General features: G+C 50.8%; 1 protein-coding gene across 2 annotated transcripts in view; it reads right to left on the bottom strand.

The window, feature by feature from the left end:
• The window catches only part of LOC141220973 (5-oxoprolinase-like), an 84434-nt gene that overhangs the window by 21533 nt on the left and 39585 nt on the right, over nt 1–23316 (bottom strand). For both annotated transcript variants that reach the window (XM_073666432.1, XM_073666433.1), the window contains exons 18-19: nt 23073–23174; nt 20522–20696 (exon numbers count right to left, since the gene is read on the bottom strand). In XM_073666432.1, the coding sequence (XP_073522533.1) occupies nt 20522–20696; nt 23073–23174 (277 nt within the window). The remainder of the gene's footprint in view (nt 1–20521; nt 20697–23072; nt 23175–23316) is intronic.

The following is a 23316-nucleotide window of genomic DNA, read 5'->3' as shown; positions in this document are numbered from 1 at the left end:
ACTTCTCTCAACCTCAAGAGGCAGTCCAGACGTGCTAGACTTAGAGGCAAGCCGTCACGCCAGGGTCTGTCCTCCCTGAGACCTCCTGACCCCAGCCTTGGAGTCCCTACTGAAGCTTCATCTCCCTGTATCCCGGAGAAACCCCAATGGGTAATGTGCGTGGGTAGTGCACCAGTTCTCCTGGCCGAAGAGACTTCTGCCCATCCAGACTCCACACAGGAGAACTTCCTGCACCCGGCATCAGATGCTTCTTTCTCTTTAACCGGTGTGCATGTCCAAGGATGCTCCAAAGCTGTGGTTACCTCAGAGTCTGTGCACCTCTACTACCTGGCGGAGGATCCCCTGTTGCCTCCTGAACCCTCCGGGATACCACTCGATGACAAATGGAGAGAGACTTCTCTACACCCGGTACTCAATACTTTGTCCGCTTCGTCCTGTGAGCCTGACAATGGGTACCCCAAAGTGGTAGTTACCTCCGAGTCTCTACACCCCTCCGACCAGGCGGAGGATCTCCAGTTGTCTCCTGAACCCTTCGGGGTGCTACCTGGTAGCGAAAGGACAGAGACTCTCCTATACTCTGTACCTGATACCTCGCTCGCTTCGTCCAGTGAGTCCAACTTAGTGTACTCCGAAGCAGAGGTTACTCCTGAGTCTCTACACCCCTCCGACCAGGCGGAGGACCTCCAGTTGTGTTCAGAATCCTTCGGGGTGCCACCTGGTGGTGAATGGACAGAGACTTTCCTATATCCTGGATCTGATACCTCGCTTGCTTCGTCCAGTGAGTCCGACCTAGTGTACTCTGAAGCAGAGGTTACCCGTGAGTCTCTACACCCCTCTGACCAGGCGGAGGACCGCCAGCTGTCTCCAGAACCCTTCGGGGTGCCACCTGGTGGTGAATGGACAGAGACTTTCCTATACTCGGTACCCGATACCTCGCCTGCTTCCTCCAGTGAGTCCGACCTAGTGTACTCTGAAGCAGAGGTTACCCGTGAGTCTCTACACCCCTCTGACCAGGCGGAGGACCGCCAGCTGTCTCCAGAACCCTTCGGGGTGCCACCTGGTGGTGAATGGACAGAGACTTTCCTATACTCGGTACCCGATACCTCGCCTGCTTCCTCCAGTGAGTCCGACCTAGTGTACTCTGAAGCAGTTGTTTTCTCTGAGCCTCTGCACTCTTCTGACCCGGCGGAGGACCTCCAGTTGTTTCCTGAATCCTCCGGGATACCACCAGATAACAAAGAGACAGTGACTTTTCCTCATTATGTACGTGATAACCCGTCTATTTCTTCCTGTGAGCTTGACAAGATGTACCTCGAAGCAGAGATTACCCTTAAGTCTCTGTCCCCCTCCAACCCAGTGAACGACTGGCCCTCGAATTCCCTGCGGAAGATTCTGGCAGGCCTGAAGAAGAGGGGGCGTAAGGGGGGAGGTACTGTAACATACCTGGCGGCGTCCTTGCATGGTGGTCCATCTCCCACTGTGCAAGAGGGCGCACTTGATCTCCTGTCCAGAATGTCTCTCTGGCTTCCCTCCATGCTGTCTGTTTGTGTCTGTTTCTGCTGCTTAAGGGCGGCGCCCGATCACTTCCTGCCTTTTGTACCTGCTGTGGGTCACACCCCTTCTGCGTCCTCAGCCTATTGCTGTCTGTCACTTGGTATATAGCTCAGCAGCTCCCTTCTATCCCGGCCTGTGCATAGTGTTTCCTTCAGTGTGTGCTTGCACTCTGAAGGTGCCAGGTCCCGTCTCTTGTCTCCTGCTTTTTGTATCAGTTCCCGTGTCTGAACTGAGTCCTGTATGTCTCCTGCTTTGCGGTATCAGCTCCCGTGTCTGAACTGAGTCCTGTATGTCTCCTGCTTTGCGGTATCAGCTCCCGTGTCTGAACTGACTCCTTTCTGTGTTCTCTTGTCTGTCCTGTCTGAACACGCTCCTAGCCTGTTCCTCTCGCCTTCTAGTGGCCGATTTCCTAGACCCGCTCCTGTGTCTGGTCTGTCCTGTCTGAACACGCTCCTTGCCTGTTCGTTCCGCCTCTCTGGGGGCCGTATTCCCAGACCCGCTCCTGTATCCCTCTGCAGTGTCGGTCTCCTCCGTACACTCAGTTCCAGTCTGAACTCTCTCCTGTCCTTTACCTGTTTTGCCTCTATGTCCGTTCCCTTCCTTTTTCTGCAGAGTCTGAACTCGTACCTAACTCCTGCTTGTTGTCTCTGCAAGTACTGTGTGAGTATCTGGCTCTGTCTTTCCCTTCCTGTCTGTTCCGTGTGAACAGAGCCCTGTCCTCCCTGCTCAGCCTTGTCTGCACTCTAGCTGTGCTTGCCTGTAACCCTCTGCCTGTATTGTTCCTGAGTCCCGGTGTGTACTGGGTCCTATCCCGCCTGTGTTCCTACCTGCTAGTGCCTCCCTGTCTGCACTCTAGCTGTGCTTGCCTTTACCCCCCTGCCTGCATACCCGCCTGCCTGCATACCAGTCGTGCCTGCCTATACCCTCCAGTCTGTGTGCCAGCCTACCAGCCTGTTCCTGTATTTCCCTGTGTGGGTCAACAGCCGTGTCCGGGGTCTGTCCTGGAGTAGCACCTGGTCCCTCTGCTCGGTTCCTCCTTGGTGCACTGGCGTCGTATGCCGTCGTGCGACCCTGGTCGGATCGGGTGAACTTAGTCACGCCCCTCCAGGCATTCACTCTCCGGCACGGTCCAGTGGAATCACTACCAATCACACGCACACGCCGCTTAGCCCGGGCGTGTGCATAACAGTTGGTGAGGTGATTTTACCAAATCCCCAAGCTTTTAGTCTCCCAAGGATGACACAGGGGTAGAAATGTCCTTGCGAATCCATGATTTGTTCATCTTTATGAACGTGAGTCTGTCTACATTCTCAGTGGACAGCCGCGTGCGCTTATCTGTCAGCACACCACCAGCAGCGCGGAACACACGTTCAGAGAGAACGCTGGCTGCATGGCATGACAAGATCTCCAAGGCGTGAGTGGCGAGCTCCGGCGATTATTCCAGATTGGAATACCAAAATGAGCAAGGGTCCAGTGACACAGTCATGGCTTCGATGTTCACTTGGAGATTCTCCTGTACCATCCTCTCTAGGCATTGACTATGTGTCAGACTTCTTGTCTCCTGTGGCCTTGCAAAGGATGGTCTAAAAAAGTGGTGAAACGATTCCACAAAATTGCTGTTACCAGCAGATACTGTGTTACTGTTACTGTTTGAGTGATGAAGACTCGACAGTCCCACCGTTGGCAAGTTAGAACTGTGAGATTCACTACGTGCACCACTGGTGTTTTGTGGAAAAGCACATGTAAGATTCTGCAACAGCGTCTGCAGATACTCCTGCATTCGTCAATACCTTTTTATGGCAGGAATTATTTCGGCAAATATACTTTTGTACCGGGGATCTAAGAGTGTGGCAACCCAGTAGTCGGGATTACTTCGAATTCTGACAATCCGGGGGTCATGTTGCAGGTAGTGCAGCAAGAAGGCACTCATGTGTCTTGCGCATCCAGAAGTACCAAGTCCTTGTTGTGTTGGTAGCGAGGTAAGAATCATGCTTCCTTCCTCTGCCCTCTCCCTCCAACCTCGCACAACAGAAATGTGATCAAGGTCTCCCTCATCTGAGGAGTCTTCCATGCCCATTGCCAGTTCGTCCTCCACTTCTTCCTCGGCTCCTGCACCTTCCTCAACAGTTTGGCTGCTACCATGCGCCCTGGTTAATCCCTCTCCCCCACCCTCCCATGCCTGCCGCCTTGGTGCTGCCAACCGTCTGGACCTTGGAGATGTTATCCCTTCCGCATACGACTCCTCCTCTACTTCCTCCACCTCCTCTTGTCCCACCACCTGACTCTGAATTCTGTTTAATGTGTGCTCCAGCATGTAAATCACCGGAATAGTCATGCTGATAATGGCATCGTCGTCAGCACTAAACATCTTAGTCACCAATTCAAAACTGTGCAGAAGGGTGTGTGGCGCCCCTGAGGGTTCAGTCGCCACAGAGTTACTGCATCTCACCCAGAGGTGTGGTATCTCACCCTCAGGTAAGGAAGGCGTATGGCTCGGGACCCTGACTCCTGCATCCAACACATACCCGCAGTGGGGGTAGGGCGAGATTGCTCCTAAGGGAGAGCACAGTCCCAGGTCCCTAGCTGGTTTGAGGGTCCTATGTAGTGGGTGCTTAGGGGAGCAGCTTAGGGGAGCACATGACAAGGAGAGTATAAATAGGAAGCCATCTTAGAAAGAGAAAGCCAGACAGAGGAGGAAAAGTGACAGGAGCAGAGACTAGGCATGAGCTCTGCTCCGGAGGCGGGCCTAGCCTGGGAGGCCCAGGACTGAAAGAGAGAAGAGAGGAGTGGGAGCTGGAAGGCTCCAGGAACCGAAGGGACCCTACGGCTACGGGCCGTGCAGAAGGCCACCCGTACTCCCGCTGCTACCAGGAGGTAGAGGGGTCAGGCCAGATAAGGGGAACCGGTCCCTCAACTAGCGGAGAAACAGCAAGGCTCAACTAGAAACCGGAGGCTGCTGCATTTCATGTACTGCAGGCCAAAGTCCACACCAGTCTCACTAAGAAGGTAGCCACATAGGACCCAGGGGATGGAACACACGTCACCCGCCAAGGCCCGAGGATACCGGATAGAAGTGTCACTGGGTGTGAGGTGCAGGGAGAAGGCCAGAGAAAGGACACACAGAAGGGGGTCCTGCTAAGTACTCCGGAGCTATCTGGGCGTGGACTGAGCCCCTCAATGAGTATGCACAGCACGACGGGGGAGATTGCTCTGGTACCTGTAATCTGGACTACAACAACTGTGAGTAATATCTTGAGACGGCATCACACGGACTCTGTGTTCATTACTGACTCCCTGCACTACAACCACCATCATCCACCCACACTGCCCTGAAGCTACACTCTTCCTGTGGTGAGTAATAATACCGTTGCTGCAAAACCACCAGCTTCAGAGGACTGTTCCGCAGCGACGGCCCCTTTGGCCGCACTCCACAGGTGGCGTAGTCAGACATTATAAAATCCATATATACAAATTACCCTTGGATTGACCGCCCTGGGTCACGGACTGGGTCACCGCCACAGTGACTACAACCCCCAGCGTCTACCGGCCCGGCTCAGGGTACCAAATGGCCCAGGGGGCGCGTCAACTTCATAGGTCCCTGATCTGAGACCACTCCTGCAGCGTGATTTGCCCCACCTCTGGATCTCGTTGGCCCAGGCTATACGTCAGAACGTATTGCACCAGGGCTTGTCGGTGCTGCCACAGTCGCTGCAACATGTGCAGAGTTGAATTCCACCGTGTCGGCACATCGCATTTCAGCCGGTGAACTGGCAGGCCCAACGACTTCTGTAGAGATGTAAGTCGTTGAACTGCGGGATGCGAACGGCGGACGTGAGCACACAGCGACCGTGCCCTCTGCAGAAGGCCATCTAGTCCGGGATAGTGGGCTAAAAATTGCTGAACAACCAGGTTCAACACGTGAGCCATACAAGGCACGTGTGTGACATTGCCCCGGTGAAGGGCCGCACCCAGGTTTGCAGCATTGTCGCACATGGCCTTCCCTGGTTGCAGGTCCAGTGGAGACAACCTTTAATGAAACTGGGTCTCCAGAGCTGACCACAACTCCTCAGCTGTGTGACTCACATTTCCCAGACATTTCAAAGTAAACACTGATGCCGTTGAGCCCTACTGCCAGCATAGTAAGGAGGTGTGCAGGATTCCTTCTGCGCAGTTAGAAAGCAGGTGGCATTACCAGACAGGCTTTGGGTGCAGGTGGAGGACCGAGAGGAGGTTGAGGAGGCAGAAGCAGTGGAGGAACTTCGAGATAGAGAGGATTGACGCACAACTCGTGGGGACGGTAAGACTTGGACAGCAGCCCCTTGTCCTGCTGTCACCATAGTTACCCAGTGCCCAGTCAGTGACATGTAACGCCCCTGTCCATGCCTTATCGTCCAAGTGTCTGTGGTGAAGTGCACCCTGTCACACACAGAGTTTCTCAAAGAAGCGGTGATGTTGTGTGCGACATGCTAGTGGAGCGCAGGCACACCTTTCTTTGAGAAGTAGTGCCGACTGGGCATCTGGTACTGGAGCACTGTGACGGACATAAGGTCTTGAAAATCCTCTGTGTCCTCCAGGTGGAAAGGCAGCATTTCTGTAGCCAACAGCTTGCAGATGGTGAAATTCAACCTCTTAGCTTTCTCATGGCTAGGAGGAAATGGTCTTTTACTTTTCCACATCTGAGGGACCGAGGGCTGGCTGTTGTGCTTAGACGGTGTTGAGTAGGTTGTCCCCGGCAAACTGTCGGTCTGTGAGGAAGATGCAGGCGGACATGTTAGGTTGCCTTGATCCAAAGGTGGTGCTCTCGATGTCGGAGAGCGCTCAACACTAGCAGGTGTTTCCACTTCCCAATGAACTGACGACCTGCCAATCACACTGGCTGTTGCGGGTAAAGAGGTGGCAGGTCTGCGTCCAAAAACATGTGTGACTGCTGTCCCCCCAGTCACAGAGGATGAAGAGGCTGCGGATGCACAAGATGGGGCAGACGGTTGTTGGCCCAGCCGGCTAGGCCGCATTGTAGCACAGTGAGCTTCCCACTGCAACTTATGCTTCATATCCATGTGACGGTACATGCATGAAGTACTCAAACAATGGATTTTTTGGCCTCTACCTAGCTTTTGCTGACAAATATTACAGATAACACGAGTTGGGTCATCCTTATCGATCTGAATAAATGCCCAGGCTATGCAAGGCTTAGAGCCCATGTGACCTGAAGAGCCACTACGACTTGTGGTCAGAGGCAGAGTTGTGGTTGAGGATGCAGTTGTTGACGTGCTTCCAGTACTCAGTCTCTGTTCAGGAAGGCGCAACCTAACCTCGTCGTCAATAGCATCTGTGATGCCCCGCTGCGCTTGGTATCACAGATCCTAGAAGAGTGCATTGATGGAATCCTCCACAAGAGGCCCCCATAAACATTCACACATCTCCACCTTCCACCTCAGACCAGCAGAGGGAGCCCGTTAGGGATATAAATAGGGAAGGTGGAGCTAGGCAGTTCAGTTCCTCTGAAGAGTTCCTGCAGTAGAGAAGCCTAAGAGAGGTCAGTCTGCAGTGGAGCTCAGTCTAGTCTAGAGAACGCAGTTAATAGTTCAGCAGTGGAGCACGAGGCTCCTGCTTGCTAGATTCAGGGAGCCCAGATAGAGCTTAAGGTGTGCCGGTGCCGTAAGATCAGTGAAGCGCGGCAAGCTGCCGTTAGTGTGTATAGCCTAGTGAGGGCCCGAGTAGGCCGAAGGCGAGTGGCGAGTTAGTACATAAGGGGCAGAGGAGCTTAACCAGCTCACCCCGAAGCATTTACCGGACACAGGATCCGAGCTTACCGGTATCTCTATGACCCAGTAAGGCATAACCGGAATCCCTGGAGAACTACAAGTCCCAGGATCGCTAAGGTGCTGATATGTAACAGAGCCAGGAAACGCTTAGGCCCCGCATACTGGGAGCGTGAACTCCAAGAGAAGGCCCTACCACAAGGTCAGCCAGCGCAGGACAGAGACAAAGTTAGGCCTAGCTCCAGGCAGGTCAGAAACTTACTACGCAGAGGCAAGAAACAGGAGGCCCTACACCCGCTCATTGGGGAGGATCCTGATATGCACCCTTCACCCTACAGTGCTCCGGGATGTGCCTGAATTTCCACCAGTAGAAGGTACTGAAGTGACTACCGTGTCCGTTCCCGTTCTTGCTCTGACCCAGCTGGGTCTCGCCTGTCCTGCATTCCCCCTGCATACGCTGCCCTGAGACCTAGGTCCACCTGTGGGGATCTATACCATCGAGCTGCCTTATCACCGGCCTCAGTGGACTGCTGCAGCGCTGGTGCTTGTCACCAGATACCACAGGTGGCGTCATGAACTCTTATAAAATTAACAATTATCCACCCTTTTAAAGAGAGACCCCAGGGTACGGGCCAGGGAGCCGACCACCGCGACATCCCCAAAGCCAGGCAAATGCCCGGGTACCGAGTCATCCCCATCCCCAGGGCTAGTCACATCCTCCTCCACCTCCTCTGCTGAGCTCATCGACTGGCTGACTGTGGGTTGACAGTAAGTGGGATCTCCAACCTCGTCATCATCACCCTGTGTGTTATCACACCCGTCGTCCTCAGAGCCAACCTCTTCCTGCCCTGACCGAAAAGTCAAGTTGTCGCTCCAATCAGGTATTTGAGTCTCATCATCGTCTTCATCATTGTCTCCACCAACAGGAGTTACAGTTTGGGAACAAGGGTCTACATTATGCTCAGAACCTTCTTCATCTGGTCCTGGATCCGACTTATAAAGATTCTGGGCATCAGATCAGATCATTTTCTCATCTGGATTAACAGAAGCTCTGGAGCAGACCTCCGTTTCCCAGGCTATAGTATGAGTAAACAGCTGTGCAGACTCAACCATCTGTGCTACCCCATACTCAGACGGGCAGCTGGAGATTTGGGAGCTGTGAGGAAGCAAGTGCGATTGGGGTGACACCTCTGAGGACTGGAGTATTTGTGATGTTGAAATTGAGGTGATGGAGAGCCCACTTGAAGGAGCACTTGATATCCGTTGAAGCACCTGCTGTTTTTGTGCCTCATTTAGAATTTGTAGCGATGGGCGTGTCCGTAAGAATGGGATCGTATCACATTGTCCACGAAAAGAAGTCGACATCTTAGTTTGGCTAGAAGATGGTCTTTCTTCTTCAGATGTTACTCCCCCCCACCGTGGGGGGCCTCGACCCACCGGCGGACAGGCACCAGTATTGGGATAGGGGGGCTGGCCGTCAGGGTCCACCGCGGCTCTGGCACAAACCCGGCGACACAGAGGTGGCACGGGCAGGAACGGACTGGCCGTGTCGGCTTCTCACTTTTTGGATTTTAGAAGGGCATGACATGCCTATATCTGTGTCTCCCCCTCCTTTTACTCCTCCACCTCTTTTCTTTTCGCATGACTATATGTACTTGTCACTTTTCCATGTGTTAGTTGTGTCTTCTGAGCAGTTTGTCAGCTTTTGGACACCTTTGAAGGTGTTTTCTATGTGTTTCTATGTGTTTTTGTTTGCCTGCCATTGGTTTTAACGGTGTTCGAAGGTGTTCGACGAACAGTTCGGCGAACACACGGGTGTTCGACGAACCGAACCGAACTCGAACACTACGGGGGAGGCTCAACACTACTCACTATTCTGCTGGTGCAGTCACTGTATACATACATTACTGATCCTGAGTTACATCCTGTAGATCTTTTATTATAAAAATGAAAAACATAACAATAATAATAACAGAAACATAACAAAATTAACAACCACAAAATAAACAATGTAATGAACTGGTCCAGCCGCTCCCTCTCTCCTCACACACATATTATACATATATACAGATTAATAACAACTTACACTGTGACATCTGGTCCGATTATCAAGCAAAATAATAACAATATAATAAGTAAAATAAACAATAGCTGACAAAAATATATACAAACTAATATATACATTTTTTTTTTAAATTATTATTTTTTTATATATATTTTTAAAATAATATAAAATAAATACTAACTATACAAATATATACAAGACTAAACTAAGCACCCCACACTCAAGCCCACCATATTCCCAACCCCGTCACTGACCTGAGAGCTGGTCCTGCGTCTCATGCCTCAGTCCATGTCCAACGTCCATAGGTCAGATCAGGCAGTGCCAGTTTTTCACCCAAATAATAAAGTGTCCCACAAGATGAGCCCACCTCCCCCCTTTTTTCAACAACCCAACCTATCACCTACACCCAAATCCATATCCTATACAATATATACAGAAACAAACAATACAATAACAAACAATACAATAACCACAACTGACAAAGCCCAAGTTTGGCGCCTGCAGCCCTACATCACTGTCTACTGATCAAAACAAAACAAAAATCTATGGTGTCAGCAGTAGCCCACCATCAGGAGAGGAGATGACCAGACTAGGGCACACTAAAAGAAAAGCCTCTCCAGAGGAGAGCGGCCCTTCGTGTAACCATTCTCTCATACTCCAGAGAATGCAACTTCACCAGGTCACCGAGTATGGTCCTAAACACATTGTCCACTGGGAGGATTTTCCTTTGCGTCGATACTAAGCACCGTGCGTTCCACGTGTGATACCTAACCACTGCACTAACTAGAAATAAGGTGCAGCGGTCCCGACCACCCAGGTCTCCGAATGCTCCATAGGCCCATTCCGCATAAGAGAGACCGGCCAGCCTGGGCCAGCCAATGGAGGCGCCCACCCTGGTGTACAACTCTGTGTTAAAGGAACAACGAAGCAGGAAGTGGTCCATGCTTTCCAGCATGGTACCACAATGCTCCCGAGGACAGTTCCTGTCCTCAGAGCTCCTACACTTCAGATTGTCCCTCACACACAGTTTCCCATGAAAGCAGTGCCAAGCCAAGTCCCAGAACTTCGAGGGGATCCTGATAGAATTCAAAAGATGCAGACCCACCGTAAGATCTCGATCTCGAGTGCTAGAGGCCTCTGAAAATGGGTCAACAGAACCCTTTTGTCAAGGAGCTTCCTCTGCCGAGTCATAGAATCATAGAATGGTAGAGTTGGAAGGGACCTCCTGGGTCATCTGGTCCAACCCCCTGCTCAAAGCAGGATTCACTAAATCATCTCAGACAGATGTCTGTCCAGCCTCTGTTTGAAGACGTCCATTGAAGGGGAACTCACCACCTCTCGTGGCAGCCTGTTCCACTCATTAATCACCCTAACTGTCAAAAAGTTTTTTCTAATATCTAATCTGTGTCTCCTCCCATTTAGTTTCATCCCGTTGCTTCTAGTCTTTCCCTGTGCAAATGAGAATAAAGATGATCCTTCTACAATGTGACAGCCCTTGACATATTTGTAGACAGCTATTAAGTCTCCTCTCAGTCTTCTTTTTTGCAAGCTAAACATTCCCAAATCCTGCAACCGTTCCTCATAGGACATGGTTTGCAGACCAGTCACCATTCTGGTCGCTCTTCTCTGAACTTGTTCCAGTTTGTCTATGTCTTTTTTAAAATGTGGTGCCCAAAACTGTACATAGTATTCCAGATGAGGTCTGACCAAAGAGGAGTAAAGACCGATAATGACTTCACGTGATCTAGACTGTATGCTTCTGTTAATACATCCCAGAATTGTATTTGCCTTTTTTGCTGCTGCATCACACTGTTGACTCATGTTCAGTCTATGATTTATTAGTATACCTAAGTCTTTTTCACATGTACTGTTGCTTAGCTCTATTCCTCCCATTCTGTATATGCTTTTTTCATTTTTATTGCCCAGATGTAGTACTTTGCATTTTTCCCTGTTAAAAACCATTCTGTTGGTTGCTGCCCACTGCTCCAGTTTATTTAGGTCTTTTTGAATCCTCTCTCTCTCTTCTCTAGTATTAGATATCCCTCCTAGCTTTGTGTCATCAGCAAATTTAATCAGTTTACCCTCAATTCCTTCATCTAAATCATTGATGAAGATGTTGAACAATACAGGTCCCAGGACAGAGCCCTGTGGTATCCCACTTGAGACATTCATCCAGCTGGATGTGAAGCCATTTACAACCACCCTTTGAGTCCGATCACTAAGCCAGTTATGAATCCACCTAACAGTTGCCTGGTCCATTGCATACTTGGTCATTTTTTCAATAAGGATGGTGTGAGATACTTTGTCAAATGCTTTGCTGAAGTCAAGATATACTATATCTACAGCATTTCCCTGATCCACCCAGTCAGTGATTCTGTCATAGAAGGAAATTAAGTTAGTCTGACATGACTTGTTAGTTACAAACCCATGCTGACTCTGGTTAATCACTTCATTCTTATCCAGGTACTTACATACATGATGTTTAATAATTTGTTCAAAGATCTTTCCTGGTATAGAAGTCAGACTCACCGGCCTATAGTTCCCTGGGTCCACCTTCTTCCCCTTTTTGAAGATAGGAACAACATTTGCTCTTCTCCAGTCTTCTGGGACTTCTCCTGTTCTCCAAGAATTTTCAAAGATTATGGAGAGTGGTTCTAAAATTTCTTCTACGATCTCCTTCAGTACTCTGGGGTGTAATTCATCTGGACCTGGAGACTTGAACTCATTTATGTTAGCTAAATATTCCCTCACAATCTTTCTGTTTACAGATAACTTGGATTCTTCTATTCCTTTAAAAGGACAGTGAAAATCAGTTGATGTTACATTTTCTTTCTGAGAGAAAACAGATGCAAAATAGGAATTAAAAAGTTCGGCCTTCTCAACATCCTCTCTTACCATTTCTCCATTTTCATCCTGTAAAAATCCTATAGCATCTTTGACTTTTCTTTTACTTTTGACATACCCCCAAAATCCTTTTTTATTGCTTTTGACATCTCTTGCAAGCCTTAATTCATTGTCAGCTTTAGCTAACCTGATACGTGCCCTGCAGGATCTGCAGACTGCAGTCCTGACCTCCCACATTCCCAGACCCCACCGGCGAATTACCTTCAGAACCAGGGTAGTTTAAGCCGGGAGATGTCCATGCGGTGTGCGTAAATCCTTCACTTGCCCTCCTGTCTGCCATTCCTGGCAGAAAGACTGAAACCATCCCCTACAGGAGAATACCCACGGAGGAGCCCTCTCTTTCCATAGGTTTGCAATATTGATCTTAATGAAGGTATTCACAAGGAATACCACAGGGTTGACCATACCCAACCCTCCTAGTCTCCTCGTATGGTAAGTAACCTCCCTCTTGACCAGGTTCAGTCTATTCCCCCATAACAGCTGGAAGAACAAACTGTAGACCCGAGTCCAGAGAGGCTCCGGCAAGATGCACACACTGCCCAGATAGATCAGCAAAGGGAGCAGGTAAGTTTTGATCAGGTTTATCCTTTCCCTTAGGGTCAAAGACCAACCCTTCCATTGGTTCACCTTCTGGGTGTCGATCTCTAGCCTGCTGTCCCAATTTTGTTTGGGGTAATCCCCCTGGCCAAATTCAATGCCAAGAACTTTTGCAGAGACTTTGGGTCCTGGAAGGGTGTCCGGGAGATCAAAACCAGGATCTCCTCCTCCCAGCCAGAGACTCTCACACTTATCCCGGTTGATCTTAGACCTGGATGCCTCCGAGTAGCGATTTACCTCTGACATCAGCCATTCTGCCTCCCCATCAGAGAAAACAAAAACGGTGACGTCATCGGCATACACCACCACTCTCAGAGTGGCTTCCGATGCTGCCCGGTCCATCACGATCCCAGCCAACGGTCCATGCTCCACCCTCCTAAGAAGTGGGTCAATCGCAAACACGTACAGCAGCGGGCTCAAAGGACAACCCTGGCAAACACCACATCCAACCTCAAAAGAGCGGCCAATCCAACCGTTCACAAGCGGGAAACTCTCGGCCCCAGCATACAAGGTCTTAAGCCAATCAACAAACCCCCCGGCAGGCCATACCTCAGAAGGACAGACCAGAGGTACTCATGATAAACCCAATGAAATGCTTTTGCCTGGTCCAGTGACAGGATGTACCCCTTCCAGTGGCCAGCCCTACCCTTCTCCATCGCCTCTCGGACACAGAGTACAGCACTAATTGTACGGAGGCCCGTAACAGAGCAATGCTGGGCTCCCGAAAGGAGTCGGGGCGCAAATTTTACCTGCCGATTAAACAGCACCTTTGCCAAAACCTTCCTGTCTGCATTGAGAAGCGCTATGGTATGTCAATTCTCAGTGCAAGATGGGTCCTTACCCTTTGACAAGATGATCAGGACAGACCTACTCATTGATTTTAGCAGAGTGCCCAAGGAAAGACACTCATTGAATACCTCAGTCAAGAGGGGAACCAAGGCGTACTTAAAGGTCTTATAGAATTCAGATGTTAAGCCATCTGGACCGGGATATTTCTTTAGGGCAAGCCCTTCAATCGCCAAATTAACTTCCTCTTCTCTGATCATCTCTGTCAAAACGCCAAGAGAGGGGTCTACCCCTGGTTCGGGGACAGCTTTAGCCAGAAAAGCCGACATCTCATCCCAATCCAGATCCCTCTTCCCCAAGAGGTGCGAGTAGAAGGATCTGACGACGTCCAGGATCCCTGATCTGGATCTTTTCAGGGACCCCGCAGTGTCAACCAGTCCTGAAACAACTTTACTATTCACTGACATCTTGCAGTTTCTGTAATGGTCAGGCGAGCGGTACTTCCAATAATCCCTCTCAAAAACCAAAGATGCTATCATACTGACACTTCATTAGCAAAGATTTCACTCTGGAGATCTCCTCGCGGCTACATCCAGTTGAGACAAGATGCTCGAATTTCCTCCTCAGGCCCTGATACAGGCAATACCAGTCCAGGCTCCTGAGGCTCGAGATCTGGCGGAAGAATCTCGCAACCCTTTTCTTGAACATCTCCCACCACTCTGACTTACTACTACAAAGATCCAGTAAGGGTACCTGGCTCTGAAGAAAATCCTCAAAGGACTGTCTTATCTCCGCTTCTTCCAAGAGGGAAGAATTGAGCCTCCAAAAGCCTCTTCCCATCCGGGGGGGTCTCTGTAACATTCAGGCAAAACAAAATCAAACTGTGATCGGAGAACTCCACCTGAACAACAGATACTGAAGAGACGGCTTCCTCCTTTAAATAAAACCTGCCTATCCTGGACCTACAGTTACCTCTACGATAGGTGAACCCCTGGTGGCCTGGGGTGTGCCGGATGTGGACATCCACCAGGCGAATCTCACTAGCTATACTATTAAGGGCGACACTATCATAAGTCAGCTTGTCTCTGGAACCTCCTCTATCCCGGGGCCTCGTGACAGTGTTAAAGTCCCCTCCAAAGACGACCTGCCGACTAGTAAAAAGGTAGGGCTTGATCCTTATAAAGAGACACGTCCGGTCCCTCTTAGATTGGGGACCATAGTTAATGAGCCAGAGCTCTTGTCCCTTCATGAGGACATCTAATATCAGGCACCTCCCCATTTCTAACTCAATAACCCGTCGGCATTCTACCGCTGCAGTAAAAAGGACCGCCACTCCGCTATACGGCTCAGCCGCAAGAGACAAATAGGAGGGCCAGAGTCTCCACTCCCTCTTAGCGATAAACACCTCTGCCATATTTGGCAGCCTGGTCTCTTGCAAAAAGAAAATGTCAGCTTCAACCCGGCTGAGAAAATCAAAGGCCGCAAATCTAGCCATATTTGACTTAATACTGGCGACATTAATAGACACCAGTGTCAACGGAGTGGGTACCGCCATCATTGGTGATTGAGTTAGACGGCTTTCTTCTTCCCACTGCCCTTATCCTCTGCCTCAGACGAGGAATCCTTCCCCCTCTTTAACGATACAGATGTGTCCATTCCCACATTTTCCCTTCTTTTTTCGTCCTCATCTCCAGACCAGTCCCTCCCCCCATGGACCTTGCATCCCCAGGAGACTCGGCGCCCCCTGTAAGCTCTGCCGAAGCCGGAACCTCACCCTCAGCCTCCTCCTCAGAGGAAGAGATGTTATCAAGGGCTTGGAACCGGTTAGAAAGACAAACTAGAGGGCAGTCAGTTTTACCTTCCTTAGGTACCTTGGTCAGAGCGGGAGAAGATGTTTTATCTCCCTTCTTTCTCTTCTTTTTGGTGCCGAGCTTACGCTTGTCCTGTTGCCACTGCTTATTATCCTCATCCATACTTTCATAATGGGAGGATTCTGAGGCAGAGGTGGTTTCATCCTTGAGGATCCTCCTGGCCTCCTCATCCAACTCATCATCCCTCGGGGCTTCAGCAGCAACACTGGCATCCAGGACAGGGGCCGCCCCAGTAGCCCGGGGCTCGCCCCGCTCCCTCTCCTGTCTGCGCTTGTCTAGACGCCTCAGCTGGGCAGGCGTCTTTTTATAGCTTTTCTTCCCTGGCTCATCAGTCCCCCACCCCTGCTAGTCCCCTCCCCAGCAGAATCGGCCTCACGGCTTTCTCCCACCGGGGTCTCGACTGCATTAGCGAAGGAGCGATGACAACAGCTGAATGGGTGACCTAACTCACCACTCAGGTGGCACCTAATCTCCACACAAGAGGCAGCAAGATGGCTGACACCCCCACACAACGCACATTTCTGTACAGTGCAGTTTGCACTGAAGTGTGTGGGGTCACCGCACCTGTGACAGAGCTTCGGTTGCCCCTGGTAGAAGACCAGGATACGATCCCTACCCAGGAAGGCAGATGATGGAATGTAGGCAACCGTACCACCTGAACACTTAAGTTTTACCATAAACGTCCGGGCCCCTGACCAGATACCAAACTCGTCGCGGTTTTTCTTTGGCATCTCCACCACCTCTCCATACCGACCAAGCCACGTCATGATGTCATAACAAGAAAGTGACTCGTTACGAGTCATCACGGTCACTTTCTTGATTTCTTTTTGGCGAGACACTGCCTGAACGGCAAAGTCTCGCCAGCTGGGCTCATTTTTTGCCAACTCATAATTCGTCCAGAAGAGCTCAAGCCCCTCCAGCCGAACAAAGCTGACATCAAACTCAGGCGTGGAATAGGGATGTATCAAGGCGTAGATATCAAATCGCGTTGAAGCCCATCCTCAGCAGTAGCTCCACAACTTTAGACCTTGGAAGACATGCATCACTGCCCCTCCACCGAAGACGGACCACATTCCTATGCACACTCCCTGGCCCGGCTGTTGGGAGGGACCACACTGTATCCCCCCCTTTTTGCTCTCGGAAGGCACCGAGGCCATGCCTCTCTATCCAGAAGGATAGATCAACCTCTCGACCCTCTACCATTAGTGATCTCTCCCCCTTCTTTAGAGCCTCCAGAAGGCGCCGTTGCAACATGCCGTCCCCAAATCCCAGAGACGAGGAGTAGGAGGCCCTATTTGCCCCGGAGGTGACACTGGCATAACTCTGGACAGGCGTTGCCACCACCGAGGGGGGGCAACCGGACCAGTGACTACATCAGCCCCAACAGCATCACCATTACCTACCTCCATCTCACCCTCCACCAAACCAGCAACCACACCACTAGACAATGAATTGGCCTCATTCACACCCACCACCACATTCATTCCTGCTGGACCAGTAACAATGGTGGATAACATTTTGACCTCAGCATCATCAGGCACAAGGGGCTCAGTCACCTCCATAGAATTGAAGGCGACCTCACCCCTGGTCTTATGTGTGCCCTCCACATCAGTCGGTAATTTCTGTTTGACATTAGGTATAATGCGCCGCTGATCTTTAGCTGCTGTGAGGCGCCGCTGATCTCTAGCATCAGGATCCTCCGGACCAGCGATGCCAACACAAAATAGCACTTTCGTGGGAGGACTGGAACTCTCAGCCTCAGCAGCCCCCTCACACTGCTACCACTTCTCAACTAAGTGATCAGCGGCAACAGCATTCAGAGGCGCCGAGGCTACCGGAGCTGCCCCCGACAACGGGCTGCTCCCCCCTCCCACTGAGGAGCGCACCACAGCATCGTGGCTAGACCGAACGCCCGCCACCGGGCCGCCCTCACTGTCCAGCCTCTCGGCTGATGCACCTCCTGCTGCGCCCCCGCTACTACAAGCAGAGATGGAGCTCTGCGCCTCACTACCACGCTCTGTAATTTCCCCGCGCCTTTGCACCGGATCCACAGCAGAACCCGGGCTGGGCTTGGGCAACGGGGCTTATACAGCGAGCTGAGCCTACCGCCGACTCAGGGGGTACAGGGAGGGGGGCATAGACATAGCTTACCGCTTCCTGCAGCTTTGGCTTGGTCTTCTTAGCCTTTTTGTTGTCCCCAGGTGCCTCTTCTGGTAGATCGTCACTAAGATAGAAGTTTTGGAGGCACACTGGGGACTCCAGGAGCTTTATTTCCGCCATTAGCGCCCCTCACTGGCCGCTGCTGTCACTGTCCTCCCCAGAGCCGGCAGAACTGCGACCGGATGCCATTGTTGCCTGTCCTGCCGGGAGCTCGCTGCACGTGGCCTGCGGGTGACTTTGCAGGCTGCCAGGTGGGGCTTTCTGCTGGTCATCATCACTCTCATCATCCACCTGGCTCTCAGGCTGAGCCCCATCTGCCTTTGCTCTCTGTTATCAGCCATTTCTCTGAATCGGTCTTCTTTTATCAGTTTTTCCTTAAACAGACCACTCTGCTCTCTGATGGTAGCTCTCATTTGTTCCAGCACATGAATCTCACTGGTGAGCCTCTTTACCTCCACCTGGAGTTTAGCCTTCCTCTGTTTGGAGGTCCCTGCAGCTTTGGCGCTTGTGCAGCGCAAGCTCCTCCCGGAGCCTCCTGACGAGCTTACTCGCATCTTCATACTCACGGAGGCGACTCATGACCCGGGAGGCATAGGTGGACACAGACTCCCAGGGACTTTGAATCGCCCAACATTCCTCAGTGAGGTCGGCCTCACCTCCGTGAGCACTCAGCTTTCCTCCGGAAGGAGCGCCATCATGCACGCTGTCAGGCTTACCCTCCATGCTGGAAGCCTTGCGGCTTCTAGGAGTCTCCACAGTCCCGGGGGGGGGGGGGGGGTGGAGTAGGAGCCACATTGCTGCGACACCTAGTGGAGCGTCTCACCCCTGAGTCCTCCGATGTGCAGGCTGGTTGCTGGTTTCTCCTGCCCCCCGCCGGCCTGGTTCAGGAAGCAGAAGCCTGGGACTTGGCTCCATCACTCATCCCAGGAAACCAACTCCCCCCCTGGGTAGGAGAGAGATCAGATCCCCAGGTGGAGAGGTGTTGTTTCTCAGAGCTCTGGAGCAAACAGCAGGATCTGCAGCCACCACACCCACAATCACCACAGTGAGCAACAGCTGATCAGAGCTGCATTCACTATTCTGCTGGTGCAGTCACTGTGTACATACATTACATTACTGATCCTGAGTTACATCCTGTATTATACTCCAGAGCTGCACTCACTATTCTGCTGGTGTAGTCACTGTGTACATACATTACATTACTGATCCTGTACTGATCCTGAGTTACAGCCTTTTTAATACTCTAGACCGCTTGAGCTGAATTATCTCAGCATTCCCTGCTAGTTCAGTTCTTCGGAGAGGTAGCACTGAAGATTTTCTCAGAGGTATATATTTTAAAAAAAACAAGCAAAAACATTTTGCTGTGTTGAAGTGTAATAGCTATTGTGACGATACAGCTTATAATCTTAATCAGCTGGACAAATAGATTTGTTAAGCCAAGAGAAATACATTACTGTGTTCATGTTGACTTGTAAATGTATGTGTATTTCTGTGGCTGGTCAAGAAGGACACACTATTATGTGTATAAAACAGAATGTTGACTTCTCTTTGTTTGGAAACAATGATGTTTGTTAATATGCTAATGACATATTATAATGAGTTAGCTAGATATTTATTTACACGAGCCCCCTACTATACCAATTATGTAAATAGATTAGCTCTAACAATGATACCTGAGCCCTGTGAGTAATGCCCTCCCTAACTCCTTACCTGTGAATGTGTAATTGAACAGACAATTGTAACTATTTTAAGGGACACATGCTTCTGTAGAAGTCAGACTTGAAACAGAAATTGGAAAGAGACTTTTCAAGGAGAATCAAAGATCAGACTCTCTGAGACCATCAGCTTGGAAGCATGGCTTTAACCAAAGAAACACAGATTTGGATTCTACATTATTCCGGTCTAAGGGTATATGGCCCTGACTGGAAAGATACGGCTCTGCTCCGTTGACCATCAAAGAGCCCATGGATACGTTTGGGGAGACCAGGTTGGGACGATGAAGTCACCTGGTCCCATGGATATGTTTGGGGTTGCCAGTTGGGACCCTCTGGTTGCCTGGAACCCATGGAGACATTCGGCGAAGCCAGATTGGGACCAGTCGGTCATCTGGCCCCATGGAAACTCTCGGAGAGGCCAGGATGGGACCCTCGGGTCTCCTGGCCTTGTACCTCGATGGACTGCTAGCTTCTTAAGCTTGCCGCTACCCTCTCTCTTTGGGGGCTCGCCAGAAGCAGGGGGCCACTGGTTGAGGTAGTTGGTCCTGGAAGTTCCAAATTTGCAGTTGCTCTATCCCAGTTGGGCGGAACGGAAGGGTGAGACTGTAATGTTGTACCATCTTGGGTGTTTGTTGGGACTGTTCTATGTGTTTATTGTCCACTTTGTGGTTCAATAAAGTATTGCCACGCTGTTTGACCCTCACGCTGCATTGTCTGAGTAGTGTTACGCCCACGGAAGACCCCGGGTCTTCACAGCTATCCTATTAGGTGTGTCTGTTTACATGATTGTTGGTGATTTTAAATAGTAACCTACGTACCTCTACCATTCATTACATCTTAGATATAAAAGAGGCCAAGACGTAGCTTCAAAATTGTATGTAAAAGGAAAATTCTTCCAGCTGCTGTCGTCAAATATCAATGTTCTGTACAATGCAAAACTGCTAACGCCACATGTGAAAAGGTCATATTCTGACGCTTTCTCATCATATGTCAGCAGTGGGGGTGAAATACAGCAGCTACTGGATGGTCTCTGATTCATAAGCATTGCTGCCTTGCCCAATTTTGCGGCCTTTACCCATTCCCCTCAGGTGTGTCATGTCCGCTCACCTTCTTCTTGGAATGTTCCTTCCTTCACGAGTTTGAAGGAAGTAAAAACAGCTCCTTCTTCCTTCAAGGACTTGGAATGGGGTGGCATGGAGCCGGGGGTGATGCCTCCAATGTCAGCATGGTGCCCGCGGGACGCCACAAAGAAGACTGGGCGTGGGGCTTCTACCCGGAAAACCTGCAAAATATAGTGTGAAGACAATGGAAACTGTCACTGACAATGTAATAGCAGGCATCAGCATTCTGTGATTGTGGGAAGATGTCTTCGTGCTTTCCTGAGCTCATGTACAGTACTGGCAAAAAGTTTTATGCAGGTATGAGGAGAAATGCTGCAAAGAAGCTTTCAATCAATTTACAAATGCAAAGTAAATGAAGAAAAGAAAAATGCAAATCTAATCAGTGGCTGGTGGCCGCCCGTCATCAGTGGCTGGTGGACGCCCGTCATCAGTGGCTGGTGGACGCCCGTCATCAGTGGCTCGTGGCCGCCCGTCATCAGTGGCTCGTGGCCGCCCGTCATCAGTGGCTCGTGGCCGCCCGTCATCAGTGGCTCGTGGCCGGCCGTCATCAGTGGCTGGTGGCCGGCCGTCATCAGTGGCTCGTGGCCGCCCGTCATCAGTGGCTCGTGGCCGCCCGTCATCAGTGGCTCGTGGCCGCCCGTCATCAGTGGCTCGTGGCCGCCCGTCAACAGTGGCTGGTGGCCGCCCGTCACCAGTGGCCGCCCGTCATCAGTGGCTGGTGGCCGGCCGTCATCAGTGGCTGGTGGCCGGCCGTCATCAGTGGCTGGTGGCCGGCCGTCATCAGTGGCTGGTGGCCGGCCGTCATCAGTGGCTGGTGGCCGGCCGTCATCAGTGGCTGGTGGCCGGCCGTCATCAGTGGCTGGTGGCCGGCCGTCATCAGTGGCTGGTGGCCGGCCGTCATCAGTGGCTGCCCGTCATCAGTGGCAGGTGGCCGCCCGTCATCAGTGGCTGGTGGCCGGCCGTCATCAGTGGCTCGTGGCCGCCCGTCATCAGTGGCTCGTGGCCGCCCGTCATCAGTGGCTCGTGGCCGCCCGTCATCAGTGGCTGGTGGCCGCCCGTCATCAGTGGCTGGTGGCCGGCCGTCATCAGTGGCTGGTGGCCGGCCGTCATCAGTGGCTGGTGGCCGGCCGTCATCAGTGGCTGCCCGTCATCAGTGGCTGGTGGTGGCCCGTCATCAGTGGCTGGTGGCTGGCCGTCATCAGTGGCTCGTGGCCGCCCGTCATCAGTGGCTCGTGGCCGCCCGTCATCAGTGGCTCGTGGCCGCCCGTCATCAGTGGCTGGTGGCCGCACGTCATCAGTGGCTGGTGGCCGCCCGTCACATCCATCACTTCTTCTTGTCACTTCTACACCAGTTATAGTGGAACTCAGCAGGCGGTTGCTCCAAACATTTTGGAGAACTTACTCCAGATCTTCTGTGGATTTATGCTTTACAGCATTTTTCTTTCCACACCTGCCTAAAACTTTTGCACAATACTGTTCATATTTCTAAATGCATTTCCCTATTTTTTCTTTTCAATTTGGTTTTCCTTTTCCGACTTCCACAGCTGTATTTTTGTAAAATGTATTTTTCAGCTATGTAGGGTTTTTTTCTGCAGGAGGAGATGTAGTACCCTACCATACACTGAAAAACAAGAAAAAAAATCTTTATGAGGAGGGGGGAGGACAAATCCATATATTTATTTTTTGGTAGCTTCGTATGTACGCTGTTCACTGTAAAGTATAAAGGGGGGTTGCCTGATGAATAAAAGACATTATCCATCCATAGGATAATTTACCGATCGGTCCGGTTCAGGTTCCAGTCATCAATCGTCAGAATGGGGAATTTTTAACCCCATTACAAATTTGAGCGTCAGGTAAGATGCCCGACTGCCGCTCCATTTATTCTCTATGGGGCTGCAGGAAAACAGCCGAGTGCGGGGAAGGAATAGAGAAGCAGTTGAGCATGCGCAGTGCGGAGCCATTTTGCATATCAGTGTGTATCCCAGAAGTCGGACCCCCAGGATCAGCGAGTCCTCACCGGACAACCCCTATCACGTCATTATTAGGACAGTACCACTTTTTTTTTTCCGTCATTTTTCAGGTCGCAGCAGCTGAACTCACTATAAAAATGGCAGATGCCGGCTGTGTGATACTGCCGGCATCAGCCTCTAGCAGCAGAGATCGGAGCTAGGTTCAATCACTGCTGTTTAGTCCCTTTAATCTTTTACAGCGGCATTAAGTGACGCGATCCCGGGGAAACCAATTGTTTCCCCCACTCTCCACGCGACATGAATGTGTTGCGTGCAATGGCTGCAGCCTATTTGCCCCCATCTTTGTACCTTAAAGGGGCAATACAAGTTAAAAAAATATATAGATTTTTACAAATATAAATGTTGGAATCGCCCCCTGTTATAAGCCGCAGTACCAGACACGGCCACAGTCTTACATAAGGCGCTGTGCATATAAAATGGAAATCAGCAATAAAAAAAATAACCATAGAAAAAACACAAAATGATACTCTGACTACAACATCAGGCCGGGGTTTGGTGGGCACTTACTGGTGTGATCACTGTCAGATCTGGCAGGTGACTGCCCCCGGCACACGGGTGATTGCTCAGAATCACGTCGCCTATTTTCAGATCATCTTGCAAGTTTTTAATCTAAAACCAAACAACAAATGTAAAACTCATTTAGGCAAATCCCCCCCCAAAAAAACTGAATTGTCCGACAGATGGAAAAACTCAGTGCGGACCAGGACTAGATGGAACAGAGAAGGAAACAGCTCAATCCGCGAGTCCTACA

The sequence above is a fragment of the Phyllobates terribilis genome, unplaced genomic scaffold, assembly GCF_046119375.1.
Source record: "Phyllobates terribilis strain yellow unplaced genomic scaffold, ASM4611937v1 Scaffold_305__1_contigs__length_2280687, whole genome shotgun sequence".
In the NCBI taxonomy this organism is placed as follows: domain Eukaryota; kingdom Metazoa; phylum Chordata; class Amphibia; order Anura; family Dendrobatidae; genus Phyllobates; species Phyllobates terribilis.
Note: the sequence above shows the minus strand (reverse complement) of the source record. Positions and strands in the feature narration are given on the sequence as shown.